This window comes from Pongo abelii, chromosome 17 (genome assembly GCF_028885655.2).
Source record: "Pongo abelii isolate AG06213 chromosome 17, NHGRI_mPonAbe1-v2.0_pri, whole genome shotgun sequence".
In the NCBI taxonomy this organism is placed as follows: domain Eukaryota; kingdom Metazoa; phylum Chordata; class Mammalia; order Primates; family Hominidae; genus Pongo; species Pongo abelii.
In genome coordinates, this window is record NC_072002.2 from 78,232,440 (window position 1) to 78,247,505 (window position 15,066).

Consider the following 15,066-nt stretch of genomic DNA (forward strand, 5'->3'; position numbering starts at 1 on the left):
TGAAAGACAGAAGTGTGTGGAAATCTTGTATATTTGATAAAGTAGGGAAACAAACAAGCAAATGACCACCCTTCTCCCCCTCAAGGCAGGGGAGCAACAGGGTTAGGGCACATTACAAATCTTTTGAAAAGTTGTTAGAATGCCTCCTCACAAGACAAAAAGGGAATTAACATCTACTTGTTACATCTGCAGTGAGAAATAAGATATTTACTGTATTATCCTACCTTCGCCTAATGGCAGAATCCAGAACCCAGGGTATATTTGTAGCTCCCAGAACCAAAATTCCATCATTGTCTACACCAACCCCTGCATTAAAATAGGTAACGCTTTAATTAATTTGTCATTTTGGTGTTCTTTAAACTTCTTCCATATATTCTGTTAAGAAATGTGGTGCTTTACCATTAAAGTGCCTCATCTTGAGAGTCTGTCTTTGAAAAACAACTGTATTTAATCAAATATCACCTTATGGCAATATGATCCAAATATATTATGATGCAATATGATGCAAATATATGAATCAAATCTCCCAGATTGTGGAAAATACTATTAACATTCGTTTCAAAATATTTCTTGAAAAATTTCATTCGAAGTCTACATATTACTTTTACTGAAGTTGTTCCTGGTACATTATAAATGAATACATTAAATCTCTTTTCTATTTATGTCAGTGAGTCCTACAAGATAATTACAACTGAGTAAAAATTATGTATGCATATGGAAGACAATTGTAATGAAACATGGCAAAATGAAACAGTTTGTTAGAATGGAGAAATTCTGCTTGAATTTTTCATTACTGTTATAAAAATTGTTATAAAATAAACAAAACGACTTTAAAAATCAGTAACATTAAATTAGCCGGGCATGGTGGTGTGTGCCTGTAATCCCAGCTACTCAGGAGGCTGAGGCATGAGAATTGCTTGAACCTGGGAGGTGGAGGTTGCAGTGAGCCGAGATCGCGCCACTGCACTTCAGCCTGGGCGACAGAGTGAGACTCCATCTCAAAAAAAAAAAAAAAAAAAAAAATTAGTAACACTACCTTGCATTTGCACTAGGAACTCCGTCTTAATTCTACGTGCGGCTTCACTTTCATTTTCACTTCTTGAACCACACAGAGAATCAATTTCATCAATGAAGATAATGGAGGGCTTATTCTCTCTGGCAAGTTGGAATAAATTCTTAACCAGTCTAAAAATAAATGAAAACTTTTAAGTCTCTAAAAAATAGTAAAAGATTAAAACAAAGTAATATATCAATATTACAAGAACTCTGTAGATTAAAAAGCCTAATCATGTTTCAGGTACAGAAAATAAGAATGCTACAACTGGATAATTCACTTTATGATTTACTAGGTTGTACATATATGCTATCTTTTCCCACAAAAGAAATTGTAGATTACAGAGTGATTTGACAGAGAAGTGAGTACCTATATTACATCACTTTTCTGAATATCTATGAGTGATGTAAGAAATCTATTTAGGACTGATACAGTAATTACAGGCAAAGAAAAAACTTTAAAAAATTGACTTACTACTTACTTTTCACTTTCACCTAGCCACTTAGAAACAAGATCAGAGGAAGATATTGAAAAAAATGTTGAGTTGTTGGCTTCTGTTGCTACAGCTTTGGCTAAGTAGGACTTTCCTGTTCCAGGCGGCCCAAATAATAGGATTCCCCTCCAAGGTGTTCTCTTGCCTAAAATTTACATTTAGAAAAATGTTATGAGAATTTTAACACTTAATTGCATCATCTATACTGAGGAATACTCTGAAAAGATTTTCACTCTAAACCTCTAAGGATTAAAACAATATTTAAAAAATAAATCAATCTAAGGTATGTCTTAAATATATTTTGTTTCTTCTAGAGACTACTTTATCAAAAAGATACTTACATAACATAAGCCTTCTAACAGGAAGTACATTTGTTTGCTCATTCATTCAACCAATATGTATCAAAACCGTAACATGTGCACAGGCAAAAGAATTTCTGCCCTGCATGGAGTCTAGTAGGGGAAAAGAGTTCAGTTAAAAGGTACTTTCTGATCATCTACTGTGTGCACTGCTTGATACCAGAATACTGTACAAAAATTATATCCATAAAAAATGGGCAGCTGGAAGAGATTTTCTTTGAATATTTATGCTCTTTGGAAAAGTGAACCTAACAAAGTTTGGATGACTTGTGAGTTTCTGCTGAATTCTTGATTCCACAGGAAAGCACAGGTTAGTGTTATAGGTAGCAGACTTTCTTTTATTATTATTATTTTTTGAGACGGAGTCTCACTCTTGTTGCCCAGGCTGGAGTGCAGTGGTGTGATCTCGGCTCACTGCAACCTCTGCCTCCTGGTTTCAAGCGATTCCCCCGCCTCAACCTCCCAGGTAGCTGAGATTATAGGTGCCCGCCATTACGCCTGGCTAGTTTTTGTATTTTAGTAGAGACGGGGTTTTACCATGTTGGTCAGGCTGGTCTCGAACTCCTGACCTCAGGTGATCCGCCCACCTCAGCCTCTGGCTAGGTAGCAGACTTTCATGGTTGGGTAACAAAAAGGTGATACTACCTTAAATCCTAGTTTTGCCAAAATATAACCTATAACCAGTGAATGCATCAATTCTTTGAGCCTCAATTTTGCTAATGAGCAATTATAATCCTGCCTAAAATAAAACAGGGTGGGTTATAGCTGGCAGTAAATTATCAAACATACATTTAAAAAACTATGGCTGGGCACGGTGGCTCACGTATGTAATCCCAGCACTTTGAGAGGCTGAGACGGGTGGATCACCTGAGGTCAGGAGCTCGGGACAACTGTGGCCAACATGGTGAAACCCCCGACTCTAGTAAAAATACAAAAATTAGCTGGGTGTGGTGGCAGATCCCTGTAATCCCAAATACTCGGGAGGCTGAGGCAGGAGAATTGCTTGAACTCAGGAGGTGGAGGTTGCAGTGAGCCGAGACCACGTCATTGCATTCCAGCCTTGGCGACAAGAGTGAAACTCTGTCTCAAAAAAAGAAACAAAACAAAACAAAACAAAAAAAACTCCTAGGTGCAAACTATGGATGTGTACACGGTATCTGCAAAAGAATGATATACAGATGAGTAACACTGTTTCACTTAACTGTTATGAAAGCAACTGTTACTTGAATTTCATTTTCCTATTTTAAATGTATACATTTACAAGTCAGTGTCTGAGTATGGTACGTATACCACTGGTATAACATGAAATACTTTTAGGTGGTATATACTTTTTATTTAAATAACTTTTTAATGTGTATTGGAAAAACACTTTTTTTTCACTTACAAAGGCACAAAGCAGTCTTTTCAATAACGTTACTAAGTAAAAATATGTGAGATGATTTAAAGTTCAAATACAGGCAAAATAATCTCTGGTGTTAGAAGTCGAGAGAGAGAGATGACCTCTTGGGAGGAATGAGGCAGAAGGCTCCTGCCAGGTCCCTGGCAATGCTGTTATTTCTGGATCTGGTTGATGACACTGGCATGCTTGCTTTGTGACAATTAAGGAAGCCCAACACCCAGGGGCTCCTGTATGTCTCTGTACATTTATGCTATACTCTAGTAAAAATGTTGTTCTAAAAAATAAGCAAAAAAAAATATTAAAAATTAGTAATGGTACACATACATGGAAAAATTCATGAAGATACATAAATGACTCATGTTTGAGAAAAACTGGTATAAGTAATATACCATAAAATGAGTTCAACCATAGTTTTGTGCTTTTATAGGATTATGATGTCAACTTTTATGCTGTTAAGTTTCATACTCCTGAAGTTGGGTAGTAAACCGCACCTTGAAGCTAGGTGGACAGTGTGTGGCCTACAGGCTTTTTGCTCTTCATCACTGCTCTATACGATATGACTGCCTGGACTCTTCAGTCTGAGGCCAACATTGCAGATTTGCTGTTGACATAAACCAACATGTTTGCAAAAGGAAAAACCTCTGACTGTCAGACTGTGGGTGTTGCCATATTACAGACACAGGCTATCAGTCACAAGAAGGATAATATAAAGGAATGGTTTAGCACAGACACATCACTTACTGCTGGAACTAGAACTTGTAAGTTTCCCCAGATGGTAGGTCAGCAATATTCTCTTCACAGTGATAATGAAATGTCCTTTTGCTACTAGAGGATATGCACTTCCTCTGAAACTGTTAAGTGATTCTTACTCCTCTTTTTAAGAAATGGAAATACTCTTTAAAAATTAATACATAACCACTGCAAAAATTCAGATGAAAGTCAAAAGTAAAAATCTCCTATAATCTTATCCCCTAGGCATACATTAATATTTCTATGTCAATCTAACTATACTTACTTCTCAGCATACACATTTAACAAACATGGAATCATACTATTCAGTTTATAACTGCTTTTTGATCTTTGTAATAGATGTGGACATTCTTCAATAAAATACAATGCAGATTTCAATTTATTAATGTAGATGTACACTCTATTTTACTAAGTGCATAGTATTCCACTGCATGTTGGTGAATTACCCTACTGGTTGACATTTAGGTTGTTTTGCAATATATATACACTGCAAATATGGATATGTATAAGAAATAAAACATCTTGTATAAAGATATATCACCACCTTTTAACAGTCACAGTTTATTTAAGATAATTCATTAGTGACAAGAATGACAATGCTTCATCTCAGTCATCAATGAACTTTTATAAATTCATGAAATAAAATTATTTAAAAGTTATGTCACCTGTAAAAAGATGAGGAAATTTAATAGGCAGTATCACAGCCTCTTTCAGTGCTTCTTTGGCTCCTTCAAGTCCAGCAACGTCACTCCATTTCACATTTGGTCGTTCTATAACAATGGCACCTGCAAAAAATTACGTTATCTTTAAATTAAGAAAGACTATTTCACCAAAGTTAGAAGACAACATGAAATAATGATGTTAAAGAAACGCATTATAAAATTGGGAAAGTTTTACGTACTAACAACCTTTTTGAAATAGTGTGAGCAGGAAGCAGGTGTTAGGGAGTAGTGAATAGGACTAGGAACCAGGTAGATGACTAGATAACCTGGGGCATGTTACTTTACCCTTCTGTTTCAGCTTCCTCACTTGTGAAATGAAAATAATACCATCTGCCCAAACTACTTAGATAGGTTGGTGCGAAAATCAAATGACATAATGAATATCAGAATGTTTGGAAAAGCACCAAACGTTCCATAAGGTGGTTATATTTGAATACATTGATTTTGGAGTATCAAAAGTACTTGTTCTACCATTTCTCCTGTTAACCAAAAGAAAAGGTGATCTAATCCTCTCCTCAACCACTGAAAAAAAAAATATGCTTAACAAATTTAACTCAAGATAGGCAGATAGACAGAATGGAGAAGGAAAAGGAGAGAGGAAAGGAAGGAATGGAAGCAGATGATGGGAAACTGAGAAAACATACCCCTGCAGATTTGCAATACTTTCCTAAGATTTGCCCAAGTTTCTATTTGGCTGCTAAATAGATCTATTTACAACTTTTGTTAATTAACAAAGTTAACTTACAGGGAAGATTTAGCTTCTGAATGCAGTATATTCAAAAGCCAAAGCAATTATTGCAGTGAGAGTCCAAGAAGGATGTCTTTTAATATAGCCTACTGACAAATTTTCTAGTTCTCTTTTATCAAAAGCTTTTCTAATTTTCTAGAATATGGAAACTGTTCCACTATAAACTATGAAGCAGCCTGTTCTAAGATGACATGTAGTTAGTTGTTTTAAGTGTAACAGAACACCACTACTTATACAATCTATTACTTTATGAAATCAGTTCTACTGATTGTTTCTTCTTGTTAGGAAAGATAATCTGTTACTCTAAGACTAGTTACTAGCAACTTACTTTCCTAAATTATGAAAATCTTTAGCTACTAGATTAAAATTAAATGAAACCATAAGCATTTTGTATTCCAAAAGTTCAGACTACTATAAAGTAAGAAAAAAGTAAATTCACTTCGTCTTTTTTATGTTTCATTAAGATTAGTAATCCTAGGATTTCATGTCAGTGAAACAAAAATAAACTTATTTTATATATGTATACCGTCTGACTAACTCAAGATTTCTGCTATAAATTTTAAAAATGTATCATGATTTGTTTTCATATATAATACTTTTAAGTTAAAAGGTGACTTTGGAATGTTTACTGATAAACAATCTCATACTAGACATGGTTTGCAAAATTAAAAAGGGGGGATGGGATTACTGAAAAATGCTAACAAATGGAATGTATTTCCAATGATATAAATTTATCCGGTCTTTGACTATACTATTTACTAGTATATTACTTAATCACAAAAAATTCACTGAATAAAATTAGCTAACAGAAAACTCAAATCACAAACCGATTTTTAATTTTAACAAATATACGCTTAATATAATCTAAAACAGAAGTAAAAGATTTAAAATACTGTTCAAAAAACAAGGAAAAATTCAAAAAAGATATACTAGTATGAAATCCAGCAGCAAACCATTAAAAAGTAGAAAAAAAAGGATATTCAAATATAAAAGGCTAAGACTCCTTTCATATTCTATTTCATCCTGAAATTTCAAATACATTTCCTCATTTAAATGTTTTAAGTATTTGGGTTTTTTTTTCTTTTGTTTGTTTGTTTGTTTTACATTTCTGGCCCTTATCATAAGTGATAGGAAATTTAGAGAAATCCCTATTAAAAATTGGTTGTATCGGCCAAGTGCAGTGGCTCACAATTGTAATCCCAGCTCTTTGGGAGGCTGAAGTGGGCAAATCACTTGAGCTCAGGAGTTCGAGAGCAGCCTGGGCAACATGGCCAAACCCCATCTCTACAAGAAAAAAAAAAAAAAAAAACTTAGCCAGGCATGGTGGTGTGTGCCTGTGTTCCCAGCTACTCAGGAGGCTGAGGTAGGAGAATCCCTTGAACCCAGGAGTTCGAGGCTGCAGTAAGCCGTGATTGCGCCACTGCACTCCAGCCTGGGCGACACAGCGACATCCTTGTCTCAAAAAAACAAAAAAGAAAAAAAAATGTATCTTTTTGAAAATTAAAGATATACAACTGATTTTTACCTGGGGCAGGGTAGGGAGAGGGAAACAAAACCAAATCCAATAGAGCAGACAGAAAAAGTGTCTTGCTTTACAATTGGAATAAGGCCACTGGCACAGACCCACTGGGTTACCCAATAAGTGCCAACTGAGTGCGCAGTGTGTGCCAGTAGTTTCAGGTGGTGGGGACACCACTACAGTTGAGTGTAAACTCAAGTTTTTGCCCTTGGACTATATCTACCACTGAAGTTCTTGGCATCTAAAGATGTTCTCTATTCATTACCTGGTCTGCTGTCAACATATTATCCTTACAGTGTTTTCCTAGACATCCCAGTAGGGTAGGCAAGACAAAAATACTACCAAAATGAAGACACCAGTATAGCAAGGCTAAAAGTTTGGCTCAGGTAGGTATTTTCACTATTCAGTAGCCAAGGCTGAACCTATAAAATGGAAATCCTTCCCAGTTATGCATTCTATTTGGTAAGATTCAAATGAACAAAATACATACTACCAATGGGTGAGCAAAAAATTCAATCTGAAAAATTGTTAGATAATTTATTTCAAAGAATATTCAAATCTCAGTGATTAACAAAGCCAGCCAACAAATAGATGCCTTTTTAGATAAACAGTGCTACCATTTATTAAGTCCCTAGACTTCGTCGATATTATTATGCAGTTTTTACACTGTCATTAATTTTAAAAGCCCTGAAAGAAAGCTATTACTCATTTCTATTTTAGAGATGGGGGACTCTGACTCTGAGAGATTCAGTCACTCGCCCACAATTAGAAAGTTCTAAGTGGCAGACCCTTGAACAGAATCAAGACTTGAATGGAGCCAAAAACCTATGTCCCCTCTGTTATGCCACTATGCTATAGTAGAACAGAATGAAAGGGCTTTACAGGTGTGGAAGGTAAACACAAAAAGCTTAAACACTTCAATGTAAACAGGAACACTGAAAAGCAGATGAAGAGCAGTTAAGAAACAAAATAAACCATCAATAAATGAGCTACAGCAATGGCAATAAAAGCCACGTGTAAATCCTAACGTCTCCTCTCACAGTAGTAAATTTTAATACCATCGAATTTTGCAGTGTGCTAATAGTATAAATGTTACCTTCTCTAAAAGGGGGCAAATAAACAAAAGAAAGATCAAGTTGACTGAGAGCCTTGTAAAGGCAGATGTGAAGTCAACAAAACTATTATGTAAAAAAGACCAAACCATGATCCTAGAGGGCAAACCCTAAGAAAACACCCTAAACAAAACCAGCACATGACTATTGGGAACCAAAGCCAGTTCTTAAACTTCATTTAAATATAGAGGGAGAACAAAAACAATTCAAATAGACAATTCACTTTGAGTCTTTTTAATAGGATAGTAAATTTAAAAATGAAATCTAAAGCAACCTTGAAGTTGATTCTGTAGTTTCTTTTTTTCAGGATCATCAGATTCTCCTTCCCCATCACTGTCATTCCTAATAAAAAGAATTTAATATATTCAAATGATCACTCATTGCAATCAAATAAGGCAAAAATGAAGGAAAAATTAACCTGAAATGTTTGTAATTTAAGTGGCAAAATCAGACATTTACATTAAAAGTTATGCTTACTTATTTTAAAGAATGTAGTAAATAAAATAAGAAGCAGGCATGTTATCATCAATAGAGAATCATGTAAAAGAAAGGGACAAAAAGACCAGAATGAAGTCAGGAACTAGCTCCAAATTCCCATGACATATTTAGGTATGTATTAATTCATAAATGCATGCCCCACACATCACTTCATGAAGGATTCAAGATGAATTACCGGAGAGTTGCAAACAACAACAGTAAAAACATCAGGACTGGGCAAGATATAAATTAGAACAAGAGGTCATATTAGGAGGAAAAAAATCTGGAACACTAATTATCTAAGGTACAAAGGTCTACAACCCTTAGTCTGGGGATTCCAAAGGACAGAGGAAGCTTCTTGATGACAATGAACTACACCCAAAGAATAAGTAGGTCAATCAAGGCATTTCATTCATATCTAGGAATTTATCTTGAGGAGATAATTTTAGACAAGTTCAAGGATTTGACCATAAGGATAATCACACCCACACTGTTTGCAAAAGGGGAAAAAGTAACTTATATTATAGGGACTAGCACATGACAGGATACATTGCAACATTTAAAAGTTATGTAGAAATAGTTTATTGGAAAGATATTCCTGATACAATGTTAAGTATAAAAGTGATAAAGCCAAAAATAAGGCATTGTATCATTTTTAAAACAATAACATATAAAGGGGGATAAAAGCATGACATGTTTTACGCCAAAATGGAATTGCCTTGGTTACCATAGGATGGTGGGGCTGTGGGTGAGGTAGACACTGCAAAATAGACTCACTTGACACTCACTCCAACCTCCTTCTATCATGCTGTCCAGTACTATAAAGGCTGTCCTTATTAAAAACAAACAAACAAACAAAACCCTGCCGTTTCTCATCTCCCTTGTAGCTAGAGTTCCACATGAGACCTAAATTCTTCCAAGAAGGTGGGGGCTGCTCACAAGGAGACAGACTCTTCAGGTGAAGGCACTGATTTTGCTGAGTGAGCTGCGCAGAGGATTTACTGCCTGCTCCCAAGCACCATCAGTGCTTAGCAGAGGAGTTGGCAACAGTGGGATCCCTAGTTGAACAACCCTGGTACTGTTGGCCATTTCTCCTTGTGATCCAAGTCTGATTCCCTGGCCCCACTATTCTGTAAGGTAATACCCTATAATATATCCCTTTTTGCTTAAATTAGCCAAAGTGGGTCCTACTGTAAATGAAGATTGCTGTTCAGTACAGGAGAAAAACTGGCATCACCTTGTCAGGTAATCATCTCAGGAGAGATCCTTACAGGGTTTCCAAGCAAGACCAGAAGAGCTTCTATGGACAAGAGAAGAGAAGCTTCTGCTGTCAAGGGAGTTTCAGTGAGAGCTGGAGGTCCCGGGCAGTCAAGGTCAACTAAATTCTTCCCAATATTTTCACTTCATGTTTGCAGTCCATGTTTTATACTAAATGTCCTCACTTTCATATAAGAAACCCTAAGTTGAAATTCAGTAATTCATAAGATCAGAATATCATCTGATTTTTGTTACGTCAATGTTATCGATGAAGAAGATAAAATGTTGTTAGGGTGTCACAGAAACTCCCTGATTCCCTGATCACATCTTGAACAGAGAATATAAAACCTTGAGCTTGAGCTTATCATTTCCTTCAAACTCTGCCACATAGTTTGAAGCAGCCAAGTCAATATATTCTTATATTCCTCATGTCCTTCTAAATGGTCTGTGGTAGCAGTTACGAAGCCCCAAAGCACTGCCTAAAAGGCACTTCATTCCTTGTGACCACAGGGTATTGTTTAAGTAACCTGCACCACTGCATACCATGAACAATGAGAATCACATCCTCTAAAGCTGAGCAGAATCTCACTGCTTTCAAACCCAAGCAGGACAGATAACTCCATCCCAGAGTCTCATTTCCTTAAGGGTGTGTTACCTGGAACTACTGGCATCAATTAATAGGACAGCCAGAGAGGATGTGGTTAGAATATGTTCCCAGTGCTGAGCACAAACTTGGCACGCATATGTCATATACTGAATAAACAAATTCTGCATCTAGAAGTGATACATCCCCCATCTAGGAAGACATGCCAAAAATCAGTTTCAATGTTTATAAGTTATGCTGTGTTGTTTTCTTTACAATGACAATATAAAGCAAATCTAACACAAATTCACATCAAAAAATTTTGCATAAGATATCCGAAAAAAATTTACATTGTTGGAGTTCCTTTTCATTTTTCCCATGTGGTCAAAGGTTTAACTCTCAGGTCACTCCTATAACCTTAAGCTTCCATATTAGCTAATGGCCAGAGAGTAACTGAGTGCTGTTCCTACAAGAATTCTCTCCTCCTACTAGCAGGCAGTCAGGAAGGGTTGTTTGAGGAATATTATCCATTAAACTTGGCAAACTAGGGGTCAGCAAACTTTTTATTGTAAAGGACCAAACAAATAAATATTTTAGGTTTTGTGGGCCATACAGTCTCCACACAACCACACAACTTTGCTGTTAGGGCATGAAAGCAGCCCTGGACGACAATATGTAAAAGAATGGGCAAGGCTGTGTTCTAATAAAGCTTATTCCAAAAACAGGCAGCTGGGCAGCTTTGGCCCATGAGCCATAGTTTGCTGACACCTGTTTTAATCAAAAGAAATTTATTTCACAAATCAAAAGCAAAAAGCCACAATAAAATTGTACAATTTTAAACACGTACCCCTTCTCATCTGCTGGACTCGGCTGTCCTTCTTTCACTGGCTTCTGTGCTTTTTTCTCTTTATTTTTCAGGTACTCCTTTAGTTTTTCTGCTCTATCAAGATATTCTGTACACTTTGCCCTGATACTTTGCTTGGCTTTATCACCCTGTGCTTCATCTATTAAAGGGAAATCACAGAGAATTTTTTCCATTAGTATTCTATGTAGAAAGGTTTGAACTCTTAAATATGTATTTTTTCAGACAAGGAAATTCTATGTTGGGAGAAGGAGGGAAGATCATCTCTAACTCATCACGGCCAGTGATTATCACCTCTTTTCTACCCCTTCCTCCAGCAGGGTTGGAGACCAACAGTGGGTCTGAGTCAGAAACAATCTGAGCAAGACAGTAGGGTATTTTAAGTTAATGTTAACTAATAGGAAATTATTTCATATTCTGAAGCTTTCATACTCTTCCCTTACATTTTTGCAGATAGTTCAAAGTTGCTTGTCTTACACAAACCCAATTATAAAAAAAGACAAATAGAAGGAAAGCAGTATTAATCATTTCTATGAATGTCTACAAAAGCTTTATTTCAGAAGAGTAAAGTGATGGAAATCCCATATATTCTGTGTAATACCAACATCGTAAATTTTACTACATAAAGGCCTCTGTCAGAGCTGTTTTCAAAGTGAACTTTGGCAACACATGCAATAGATGGGATGAGCCCCACATAGCTTACAGGTTATGACTCATTCTTAGTTTCACTTTAACATAAAACCTCAAAACTAAATGGTAGAAGCTCAAGAGAACATCTTCAATTACCCAACTGCATTCCATTTAAGAGCCATGAGGGCAGGGGTTTTATCCATTTTTTTCCATTGTATCCCCAGTGCCTGCCACGTGGTAAACATGCAATATGTATCTGTAAAGACACAAATAAAATGTCTCCCAACCTATTTTCCACTGACTATACTACATTTTAAGATGTTTAGGTACACAAAGTAATAACTATGATGGCTATCACATTTGCTAGCTAAGTCTCAATACTTAAAAATCACTAGAAAGGAAGTGGAGTATTTTTTTTTTTTTTTTAACAAATGGATCGTTTAGAATTTTCTGGCATTATATTTCAATTTTTTAGATATGAAATAGAATAAATTTTTCTTTTCATGTTTTTAAATAAAATATAACCTATGGCCTCACATTTAACGACATGAAGAAAATACTGCACAGCATGCTGATAGAGCTGAAGGGCTTCTTCGTAGTTCCCAGCCTTGTCTTCTTGCGCTGCTTTGCTAGCCAGATCTATCGCTTTCTGTTTGAGGGAGGCAAAATAACAACATTTAAATCATAGCATAAACATAAATTTGAAGTAAATAATCATATTGAAAGTTTTTTTTTTTTTTTTAAAGCTTCTCAGCTTGCTGGGCTGTGAAAGGAAACAAAAATAAGTAAAAAATAAACAGTAACAAAAAAATCATTTTTTTCTAACTCACAACTGTATTTTACTATAAATTACAAGTTGATAAGATGCAAATTACATTTGTTATATGAATAAATGCTACTGAATGTTACTTTAGTACCAATTGCTAACATTTACATGTAATTTTCACTTAGCTAAAGTTAAATTTAGGGCTAATAAGAAATAATAGAATAATGTGAAAATTCAAACTAAACAAGCATTTAGAGAAATTCTCAAAAATTAAATGCTGCTTTAATCTAAAAGATATAACAATAGTGGAAATGTAAATGGGGTGAAACCTCTTCAGAAGCAGTAGGGCAATGAAATATCAAGAATCTGAAAAATACTCATATATTTCAATCCAGTAATTAACCAAAAGGTTTACTGAGCAAAGATATTAACAGAGAGGTCTTCTAAATAACAAAAACAAAACCTGGAAACTTAAATCATAAAGGATGCCACAAAACAGAATACCAAAGGATCACTAAAATAACATTAAGAAATATTTGTAATAACATGGAAAGTGTTAATAATGGGCATTTTTTAAAAGCAGGACACAGCTTTTTATATGTAGCAGGAATTTATTTGAAACAACAGCAAAAAAAAGCAGCACAGGAAAAAGATGAGAAGGAAATTTAACAGAGCTTATATCTGATAAAACTTCATAGATTTTTCATTTTCTACTTTTTCACATCTTCTAAAAAATGCCCATAAGGAACATGGACTACTTTTGCGACATTTTTTTAAAAAGTCCCGGAAATAAATCCATACTAATAAAACCAAGAGATTTTTGAAAATGATGCAAAAAGCCAGTCAATGGCACCAAGTCAGGCTTTTTAAGAAGTGGGGCTAGAGGAAGTAGACATCCATAAGCATACACCTAAAAGAATCCTGACTTAATAATTCCTACAAAAATTAACTCAAAAATGGATCATAGAATTAAATGTAAAACTACAAAACTTTTATTATTTATTTGTTGAGACGGGGCTCCATCTCACTACGTCGACCAAGCTAGCCTTAAACTCCTGGGCTCAAGTGATAATCCTGCATCAGCCTCCCCAAATAGCAGGACCACAAGTCCACACCACTGCACCCAGCTAAAACTTTTAGAAAAAACATGGAAAACTTAGGATCTGGGGCTGGGCGAAGAGTTCTTAGATTTGACATCAAAAGCATACTATATAAAAGAAAAAAAAAGGTAACTGGACCTTATGACAAAACTTTTGCTCTCTGGAAGATTTTGTTCAAAGGATGAAAAGACAATCTGTAGACTGGGAGAAATATTTGCAAAACATATGTAACAAAGAACTAGTATCGAGAATACATAAAGAACTCTCAAAATGTAACACATATCTACATGTGATAAAACTGCACAAACACAACCACAACCACACACATAAAAACACATGAGAACAAGTAAAACTGGGAAAATATGAGTAAGAGTGGTGGAATGTATCAATGTCAATATCCTGGTTGTGATACTGTCCCAGTTCTACACGATGCTGCCACTGGAGACAACTGGATAAAGGGAATGCTGGATTCTCTGTATTTCTTACAACTGCGTGTGAATCTACAATTATCTCAAACTAAAATTCTCCTGAGCTCAGGAGTTTGCGAACAGCCTGGGCAACACAGTGAAACCCCGTCTCTACTAAAACACAAAAAATTGGCCAGGCGTAGCAGCGTGCACCTGTAGTCCCAGCTACTTGGGAGATTGAGGCAGGAGAATTGCTGGAACCCGGGAGGCGGTGGTTGCAGTGAGCCAAGATCACGCCACTGCACTCCAGCCTGGGCAACAGAGTGAGACTCCATCTCAAAAGAAAAAATTATATTTAATTTTTAAAAGTATGCACAGACACATACAAATAAAGGGCAAACATGATTTATAAAAACATTCCAAATGGGTTAATTTAGGTAGTAAAACTATTCAACAGAAAAAGGTGCCAGTAAAAAAAAAAATGAAAATGACAATTGTTAGAGATATTAAAAAGTATATAACATAAGCAAAAAAATCAAACAATGCAAAAACCAATTATGTGTAAGAATATTACATTTTGGGGCACTTGAGCATGGATTGGATATAGCTGGGCTGAGATCTGTAAATGGGAGGAACAGGTCTCCCACTGGAAGACCATGCTTCCTCTATTGTAGCAGGGAAGAAAAATAAATGGTTTACTTTAGAATTGATAAAATGTAATAGTTACGTGTCTCACAGTTCAAGTAGCCTAAATTCAAAGCTAAATTTTTCAAAAGTTTTATCAGCTAGTATATGAATATAAAACTTGGAGTCACACAGTCAAGTGGT

At 35.6% G+C, this 15,066-nt stretch overlaps 1 protein-coding gene across 1 annotated transcript in view; it reads right to left on the minus strand.

Annotated features, from left to right (window-relative positions):
- Positions 1-15,066, minus strand: part of VPS4B (vacuolar protein sorting 4 homolog B) — a 33,354-nt gene that overhangs the window by 9,793 nt on the left and 8,495 nt on the right. The window contains 7 exon segments of the mRNA NM_001133136.1: positions 225-306; positions 1,037-1,185; positions 1,536-1,692; positions 4,721-4,840; positions 8,431-8,498; positions 11,321-11,477; positions 12,503-12,614. Of these exon segments, the coding sequence (NP_001126608.1) occupies positions 225-306; positions 1,037-1,185; positions 1,536-1,692; positions 4,721-4,840; positions 8,431-8,498; positions 11,321-11,477; positions 12,503-12,614 (845 nt within the window).